At 37.5% G+C, this 10,108-nt stretch overlaps 1 protein-coding gene across 1 annotated transcript; it reads right to left on the minus strand.

Moving 5' to 3' along the window:
• Positions 1–3,856: 3,856 nt before the first annotated feature.
• Positions 3,857–5,739, minus strand: LOC113296367. The gene is made up of 3 exons (XM_026544674.1): positions 5,141–5,739; positions 3,997–4,870; positions 3,857–3,880 (listed from the first exon to the last, which is right to left on the minus strand). The coding sequence occupies exons 1-3, from the start codon at positions 5,737–5,739 to the stop codon at positions 3,857–3,859; spliced, it is 1,497 nt and encodes a 498-aa protein (XP_026400459.1).
• Between the last annotated feature and the right edge of the window lie 4,369 nt (positions 5,740–10,108).

Genomic DNA, 10,108 nt, shown 5'->3' on the forward strand with positions numbered 1-10,108 from the left:
AATACCCGGAAGAATAGAAGACTTCAAACCATTTACCTTGATACACCCATTTCTGCCAAACAATTTAGCACGAAGAAAACCTGCCCATTTTTTCTTCGAAGAACGAATTTTCCACCAAATTTTCATAAGCATGGCATCATTCATTGTAGCCATACGTCAAGCCCAAACCCCTTTCCTCAAAAGGGCAACAGACTTTATCATAAGCAACAACCACAACACGACTAACATTAGAATCTCCCGACCAAATAAAATTCCTAATTGCTCTTTCACACTGTAAAATAAATTACGTGGTTATTTATATATAGCCATATTGTGAATAGAGTAACTAGCAATAACAGACTTGACAAGCACCAAACGATCATGGAAGGATAGCAAAAAAACTTTCCAACCAGCAAGTTGCGATTTGATCTTCTCCACTACACCCGAAATGTGATGATATCGAACAATACCCGGCATAATTTGAACTTCCAAATAACGATCAGGAAAAGTGGCTACAGTCATACCCAAATGGTTAGCAAGATAATTCATTCTAGTTAAAGAACCGCCCCCATAATAAATCTTGCTCTTTTGTCTACAGCTTCGTGACCATGTGGTTTCTTATTATGAGTCGAAGTTCAATGGTGTGGATCTTCCTATTGAGGATAATCTCTTTGATTATGAGCATGAGTCCATTTCTATGACTGATAAGCAGATGTTAGATGCCATTCCTTCTTTGGATGAAATTAAATCAGCAGTTTTTGATTTAGGTGCGGATAGTGCTCCGGGTCCAGATGGTTTCTCAGGGTGTTTTTATAGACACTGTTGGGATATAATTCAGCAGGATCTTCATTCGGCTATTGTTTATGCTTGGACTTCTAAGTCAATTCCGAAGGGTTCGAATTCTATTATTTTGATTGCTAAGGTTAGAGGTGCGGATAGCTTGAGGAAATATAGACCTATCGGTCTAAGCAATTTCTTCTTCAAGATTTTCACTAAAATCCTGGCTACTTGACTTGGTCGGGTGTTGGATAAGTTAGTGTCAGAGGAGCAGGTGGCTTTTATGAAAGGTAGGAATATTCATGAGAATATTAGTTTGGCTTCTGAGATGGTGAATGAGCTGCACATCAAAAGGAAGGATGGTAATTTAGGCCTGAAGCTTGATATTTCTCAAGCTTTTGATACTGTTAATTGGTCTTTCATTATGGAGGTGTTTAGAAGATATGGTTTTTCTGAGGATTGGTGTTTGTGGATTCAGAAAATTCTGGAGTCAGCGCGCATATCTATTCTGCTCAATGGTAGCCCGGAAGGTTTTTTCAAAATTAATAGAGGGTTGCGTCAGGGGGATCCTCTTTCGCCTCTTATTTTTGTTTTGATTGAGGATGTTCTTAGTAGAAACATCACAAAACTTTTTCAAAACAAGGATATGTCTCACCTGGTTAGGCGTAATGGTATTGCTCCAACTCATTTATTCTTTGCTGATGATATTATGATTCTTTGCAAGGGAAATATGAAGAGCTTGAGAAGTTTGGTGAAGTTGCTTGATTCTTATCAGCAAGCTTCAGGTCAGCGTGTTTGTAGAGAGAAGAGCAAAATTTACTTTGGTGGTGGCTCTTTGAGTAGACGTCAAACCATTGCTGCTTTTCTAGGGATGGAAGTTACACATTTTCCTGATCGTTATTTGGGGGTAAAAGTTATGCCTGGTGCGGTGAGATATCATCATATTAGCAATGTGGTGGATAAGCTTAAAGAGCAACTTTCGGTTCTGAAAGGTAAGATGCTTTCTTTTCAAGACAGAGTTGTTCTAGTTAAAAATGTTCTTTCGAGTTATTCCATTCATAATATGTCTGTGTATAAGTGGCCGGTGAAATTCATTCAGTAAAGTGAGCGTGTGATCCGTAATTTCCTTTGGTCGGGTGATTCAAATCTTTCTAGAGCTTTTGTGGTTGGTTTTGATAAACTGTGCAGTCCTGTGGAGGAGGGTGGTCTTGGAATCACTAGTTTAAAAACTATGAACAAGGCTTTGCTTATGAAGCTTTGGTGGTCTATTAAATCTTCTTCTAAGAGGTGGGCTCGTTTTTTGGAGTCTAAATTCACTTGCAGGGATGGGCGTCTCAAGATGGCTGGTGTAAAATCTTCTATTCTTCCTGGAATTCGTTGGGTTCATAAGGAAGTTGTGAATAATACAAAATGCATCATTGGAGATGGGAGGAATACGTCTCTTTTCTATGATGTGTGGTATGGAAGTGAGACTTTGGCAAGTGTTCTTAATCGTTCAGACTTGGACAGATCAGGTCGGGTTTGTGATATTATTTCTCATGGTAATTGGCTGTTGCAAGGAGCTCACTTGCAAGATCTTGTTAGTGCTGGTGTGGTTATGGAGAATTTGCCAACGCTTTGTAGTGGGAGGGACAAGAGGATTTGGATGCCTGATATGAAGGGTGTGTTTTCAGTTAAGTCAGCTAGAGATTTGATTAGAAAGAAGTTCCCTACTATGAAAGAAGCTTCGCTATTGTGGAGGAAAGTTGTGCATCCTTCTTTGGCGGCTCAGAATTGGAAGTTTGTTCGGGGAGCGTGTGCAACTCTTGATAAGTTCGCAGCAGGTTTAAGATTCAATTGGCTTCTAGGTGCAGCGTTTGTCATATTGAAGAGGATACACTTCAGCACGTCCTCTGGAGCTGTAGTTTTGCGCAAAAAGCTTGGAACTGGATAGCAGGTATTTTCAATATAAAACCTCATTATGATTTGGTCACGTCTTACAATGGAGCTAGGCTTCAAAGTGGCATTGTTAGGGATTTGTGGCTGGTAGCAAATTTGGTTATGCGATCTGAGCTTTGGTTCACTAGAAATAAGAAGGTATATGAGAAGAAAGTTCCTTGCTGGTCCTTTTTCCAAAAAGAGTGTTCAATTTGATGCATGAATACTCAGCTAGAATGAAGAGTTTTATGTACAATACGGTAGCAGATTTGAGAATTTTGGATTTCTTTCGTGTTAAGCATAGGAAAGTGAAGATTTCAGATCCAAAGGAGTGTTATTGGACGCCTCCTAATAACAATGAATTGATGTTTGTACTGATGGTGCCTCAAGAGGAAACCCGGGAGTGGCAGGGGCTGGTGTTGTGGCTAGAAATGCGAGTTTGGAAGTGGTTGGGGCAATGTGTATTGGCTTAGGAATTGCGACTAACTATATGGCTGAGTTATATGGTATTATTGTTGGTCTTGAATGGGCAATTCAATGGGGTTATGATCGTTTGTTGATTAGATCAGACTCTTCTCGGTGCTGAAGGCTTTGGAGGAGGATAATGTTCCATGGTTTGCTACACAAAGATGGCTGAATGCTAAGGGTTTATATGGTGCTATTCGGTTTGAACACACTTTTCGTGAAGCGAATTTTGCTGCGGATGGAATGGCTAAGCGTGGTTGTTTGTTAGAAGAAGGAGTAGGTATTCACTTTGAGGGAAGACCAGATTTCTTAAGTTCAATTGAGTTTCCAAATGTAATTTATTATCGTTTTAAATAGTTTGTGTGAGTTTTTGGGGTTTCTATGACCTCTTTTCTCCTAAACTATCTTGTAAATATCGTTCTTGCAATATAATTTTTGACTTATCAAAAAAAAAAAAAAAAAAAAAAAACTACAAATAGTTTGACCCGAAGAGATACTTACCCAACAAATCCACCAGATTGTTGAGGCTCTTAAGGTTTCCTTTACAGAAATCATAATGTCATCAGCAAAAAAGAGATGAGTACGAGAAATACCACCTCTAGTTACCATATGAGACATCTTTTTCTCATGAAAAAGCTTTGTAATATTTCTGCTAAGAACATCTTCAATCAAGACAAAAATCAAAGGAGAAATAGGATCTCCTTGACGCAAACCTCTATTAATTTTGAAATAACCCTTCGGACTGCCATTCAAAAGAATAGAGATTCTAGTAGAATTCAAAATATTAAGAATCCAAGAGCACCAATGTTCAGAGAAACCATATCTCCGAAAAACTTCCAACACAAAAGACCAACTCACCGTGTCAAATGCCTGGGAAATATCAAGCTTAAGACCAATGTTGCCATCCTTGCGCTTGATGTGGAGTTCATTAACCATTTCAGAAGCCAAACTGATGTTTTCATGGATATTCCGACCCTTCATAAAGGCTACCTGTTCCTCAGAAACAAGCTTATCCAAAACACTACCAACTCTAGTAGCAAGGATCTTAGTAAAAATTTTAAAGAAAAAATTACTAAGACCAATAGGTCGAAAATTACGAAGAGTATTTGCACCTGTTACCTTTGGAAGCAAGATGATAAGACTTGAATTCACCCCATTTGGAATATGACCAGTATTCCAACAAAAAATAATTGCCTTAATCAAATATTCATTAATAATATCCCAGCAATGACGATAGAAACAACCAGAAAAACCATCCGGCCCTGGAGCACTATCATCTCCAAGATCAAAAACTGCTTGTTTAATTTCGTCAGGAGTAGGAATTTTGTCCATAGCAAGACTTTCTTCCTCTGAGATGCCAACATGCTCATAATCAAATAAACTAGCATCCAAATCAGACTCATGGACATTAAATTTGTCCTCATAGAACTGCACCACATGTTCACGCAACTGATCATATTCTGAAATAGTATGGCCATCACTATCTATTAATTCTGAAATAGTATTAGAACTCCGACGAATGCGAATACTATTATGGAAGAAAGTAGTGTTGCTTGAACCCTCCACAAGCCACTGATTCCTTGCCTTTTTCTTAAGCATAGAGTTATGTTGAAGCCGAGTCTCACTAAGCCTAGCCATAACATCCTTCATAAGATTAAGTTTGGAAACATCATTAGGATCTTCATCCGAGCAAAGAGCCACATATTCAAACCTCAACTGGTCTTGCTTCAACCTAGAATGATATTACCAAAAACCGCAAGATTCCATTCCTTAATCACCCCCTTTAGCCTATTGAGTTTATAAGTAAATATGAAATCAAGAGAACCATGAACTGGCATATTTCAACTGTACGAAGAAATCAGTGTGTAAAAACCACATTTTTTGAATGCGAAAAGGAGCTCTTTTAGGTCTCGGAACAGAAAAAGGAAACCCCAAAAGAGTAGAATGGTCGGAAACTTCTCTAGGAAGAGCTTTACACCGCCAATTCTCAAATTTCACTAACCAAGCAGCATTGATAACAACACGATCCAACTTACTAATGATTCTGTGAGCACCCGACTGACCATTAGTCCAAGTAAATTTAGTACCCAAGAAATCTGCTTCGAAAAGATTATTATCATCCATCCAATCAGAAAATTCATTAATTGCTGAAGTCCTAGGCTCAAGACCACCCTTTTTCTCATCAAGTCGAAGGATACAATTGAAATATCCCATGACAAGCCACGAGATCGACGTATCATGGCTATTAAGCTGCTGCCAAAGCCTTCGCCTAGTAACCTGAACATAACTAGCATGAACAAACGAGATATGAACTCCATCAACCTCAACTGTTATGGCCTGTTTGCTCCTATTAATAACCGAGGGAACAATACCATTTAAGTAGCAAATCCACATATTAGCAATTCTAGAAGCAGCCGCATTATGAATAACATGTGGATAAAAACCTTCCAACTGAAGTCTATTACCAAAACCAACCGAGCAATGAACTTTTGGTTCCGCAAGACAAAAAATATCTGGCTTGAACTCCCTAATTAACTCTCTAAGTTTACATTGAGCTGCATCACGAGCAACTCCATTTATGTTCCAAAAGAGAACCCGCATAATTAAACTTTGGGGGTTTGAGTTTTAGATAGCTTTACTTGATGAGAAGTATTTGAGGAGGATTTTAGTCTTGGTGAAGAACCCTTTCGAGCACGAACTCCCAATTCAGATTCTTCCGAGTCCGACATGGAATCATTATCTCTCAAAGCATCAGTTTTTGCTTGAAGAGTTATCAACTGCTGCTGCTTAGCACGTTTATCTACTTCATCAACCTTATTAATCTCCAAAAGAGGGTTATTCAAAGTCTCACCAACTAATCCCAGAATATTGAATTTGTTATGAGAGAGATATTCCGAACTTTCTTCAAGAGCATCACACACCGGTGTAGACAAAGATAAAACAGGAATCCTACCAGGATTAGGAAGTCTAGTTCTTGCCAATTCAACATTCCCAACTGGCTTAGTATTCAAGGCAACAGTACTCAACGACTTTCCCCTGTTAACTAAAACTGAATGCAAAAGCTTATCTTGTTTGGGTCTCTCAAACTCAGCTGTAGCCCTGCGCAAAACAGCTTCGGAATTCACGAGTTCATCTTGTAACTGTTGTTCCAACTCAATAGTGTCTTCAATGCTCACAGTAGCAGGTTGTACGTTGTTATCAACTGTTCCCTTTCGATTTTTTTACCATTCTTCTTTTGACCTGCAACTTGCCATGTTGTATTAGTTTCACCCTGGTGGATAACTAGAGCATTAGATTGCTGCGACGTACTGGCAGTAGCGGGTGGCGTATTAACTGCAGTAACATGCTTTTTTCTGCACTCTGAGTCTAGGTGACAAACTATTTTGCACTTGGAACAATATTTCGGCCTTTTCAAGATTTCAAATGGTTGCAAAAAATTCCGCCCACCAGCTTCAACATAAACATAATCTGTATTAATCTAACAATAGGAGTTCCAACCACAATAGGAGTTCCAAGAGATTTTCCCAAAGCTAACAGTGTCTTCTCCACCCACATTTCAACCGGAAGACCTGGAAACTTGACCCAGACGGTAGAGTGATAGGTACATTGTTTATCAGCATCGAACCTTGGATACCATTCGATCAGACGTAAAGGTTGATCGTTCACAATCCATGGATCCTTGTTACCCTCACGATAAACTTTTTCTTTGTCTTCCTGTGTTAACAACTTGATGATGAAGAATCCCCGGTTCATGGGAATGAACTGCACCTTAGCCTCTCCAAGCTTCCATTGTTGTTCCAAGTTAATCTTAACATCATTGAGTTTGATACCCTTGAGATCAAGCCTCCCAATGAGACTGAAGCACCATATTTGACAGCCCTCTTCATAATAATCTTGCGGAATAACCACAGCTGGTTTTCCATCTTTGATAGTAGGGTTTGGTAGAGTAGTAATGTCGATAGCAGTAGAAACATGGTTTTTTTGTTTTTTCCCATAACAAGTTCAGCAAACGTTAGCTTTTGATGACTAGACTCACCAATCGATTGTTCCCCCATCTCTGATCACCAAAGAGATGATCCAAGATGAAGCGCGGAAAAAAGTTTTTCAAAAAAATTTGAAAACCCTAAAATCGCCAGAGCAAAGTTAGGAGAGAGAAAATTTTGCTTGCTTGGTCTTTTGTTTTCTAAGGCAATACGTCCAGTAAAAATTGCATTTCTATGTACGTTGATTCAAGAAAATATAAAGGAAATCAAATTTCACAATAGAAGAAGGATGAAAGACCAAGCAGAACTAATCCAAATCCTAACAAATTTCATCAATCTTGAATCAAATAGAAAGACAAAGCTAACACAAAAAAAAAGAGTTCATAAAAATGTTGAATTTTATATAAGTTAACTCAAATATCTCTACACACTTTATTATAAGTCGGAAATTGATTTCTGAGACTAAATTGTAAACTAGATAAACTCACCTTTAACAGAAAAAGTTTGAAAACAAGGTCCTTGTTTGTTCAGACTCGGTTGGTGCTATTACAACATTGACAACTTCGAACGTTCCTTGGTTTGTTAAACACAGGTGGAGTTTGATTCAAAGTAGATATGTTTCCATTCGTTTTGTGCACACCTATCGTGAGGCTAACTTCGCGGCAGACAACATGGCAAAGAGGGGTTGTTCTCTAAGAAATGGTGAAGGTTTAAACTATGATGAAAGACCATATTTTCTTCATTCGTTAGAATATCCAAATGTTTCATATTTCAGATTTAAGTAGTTTGTAAGTTTTGGGGGTCTTCAGACCTCTTTTCTTGTAAACTCTTTGTACATATTGGCTATTCATCAATACAATTTGGACTTACCAAAAAAAAAAGTTTGAAAAATGTATTGTAATCACAATTAATATGTTCTGAGGCAATACGTCTAGTAAAAACTGCATTTCTATGTACGTTGATTCAAGAAAATATGAAGGAAGTCAAATTTCACAATAGAAGAAGGATGAAAGACCAAGCAGAACTAATCCAAATCCTAACAAATTTCATCTATCTTGAATCAGATAGAAAGACAAAGCCAACACAAAAGGAAAGAGTTCATAAAAATGTTGAATTTTATATACGTTAACTCAAAAATGTCTACACACTTCGTTATAAGTCGTAAATTTCTTTCTGGGACTAAATTGTAAACTAGATAAACTCATCTTTAACAGAAAAAGTTTGAAAAATGTATTGCACAATTAATATGTTCTAAGGAAATACATCTAGTAAAAATTGCATTTCTATGTACGTTGATTCGAGAAAATATGAAGGAAATCAAATTTCACAATAGAAGAAGGATAAAAGACCAAGCTGAACTAATCCAAATCCTAACAAATTTCATCTATCTTGAATCAGATAGAAAGACAAAGCAAACACAAAAGGAAAAAGTTCATAAAAATGTTGAATTTTATATACGTTAACTCAAAAAAGTCTACACACTTCGTCATAAGTCGTAAATTGATTTCTGAGACTAAATTGTAAACTAGATAAACTCATCTTTAATAGAAAAAGTTTGAAAAATGTATTGTAATCACAATTAGTATGTTCTAAGGCAATATGTCTAGTGAAAATTGCAATTCTATGTACGTTGATTCAAGATTTCTATGAAGGAAGTCCAATTTCACAATAGAAGAAGGATGAAAGACCAAGCAGAACTAATCTAAATCCTAACAAATTTGCACCTATCTTGAATCAAATAGAAAGACAGACCCAACACAAACATAAAGAGTTCATAAAAAAAAAATTATAAGTCAAAAAATTATATTAAATAAATATTTACAAATAGAATACAAGAAAAGAGGTCAGAGAAACCCCAAAAGCTTTTAAACTATTTAAATCTAAAATAATAAACATGAGGATATTCTATAGAATTAAGAAAATCAGGTCTTCCATCATAGTTTATCCCTTCCCCTTCACCTTGTTGACATCCTCTTTTTGTCATAATATCCGCAGCAAAATTGGTTTCACGATATGTATGTTTAAAACAGATTGAATCATATAATTGTCGAACATCTTCCCAAAGTTGAATAACAAACCAAAGCAGAGCCATATTTTCCAAATCTTAAATAGCACTAACAGAATCCGACCAAATCAGCACACGTCTGATTCCCCACTTGACAGCCCATTTCAATCCAACAATAATTCCATATAATTCCGCAAGAAAACTATTTGTAATGCCCAGGACAATGCTCATTGCTCCAAGAACGTTACACTCTTCATTACGGACTACAACACCTGCTCCAGCTATACCGGCTCCATTACCACGAGCTGCTCCATCACAACATAGCATAATCTCTCCCCTTTCCGGAGGCACCCAGAAAACTTCCACCGGAACTGTATGATTGACTTGTCTATGATGTACCTTAAAAAAATTCAGAATCTGCAACTCCTCAACAGAATTGAACATGAAACTCTTTCATCTCGAAGAATAATCATGAATAAGAGTGAAAATGCGCTTCCTAAAGAAACTCCAGCTAATCGTCTTCTTTTCAAAAACAATTTTGTTTCTAATATTCCAAAGTTCAGACCGAGTAACAAGCACAACAATCAACCACAGGTCTTTAACAATTGGACTTTTTCCTTCGGCAGACTTGTAAGCAATTATGGAATCTTGGTGAGGCTAGGCCGTAAACCAAAAATTTCAGCTATCCACGTCCTGGCACTCTGAGCAAAAGTACAGGACCAAAGGATATGGTCTAAGGACTCCTCCGCAGACCCGCACAAACAACATCTGTTAGAAAGAGATATCTTGAAACCGCTTTGGACTTTGTCGAGAGTCGCATAGGCTCCCCTCATTATTTTCCATTTTTGTGTCGCAAGCATTGGGTGAACTGCCTTGCGCCAGAGTAAAGCAACTCCAGGAAGAACATGATATTTTTGACGAATAATCTCCCTAGCAGAACTTACAGAGAAAACCCCCTTCAAATCCGGCATCCAAAAAAAAA

Source organism: Papaver somniferum, chromosome 7 (genome assembly GCF_003573695.1).
Source record: "Papaver somniferum cultivar HN1 chromosome 7, ASM357369v1, whole genome shotgun sequence".
In the NCBI taxonomy this organism is placed as follows: Eukaryota; Viridiplantae; Streptophyta; class Magnoliopsida; order Ranunculales; family Papaveraceae; genus Papaver; species Papaver somniferum.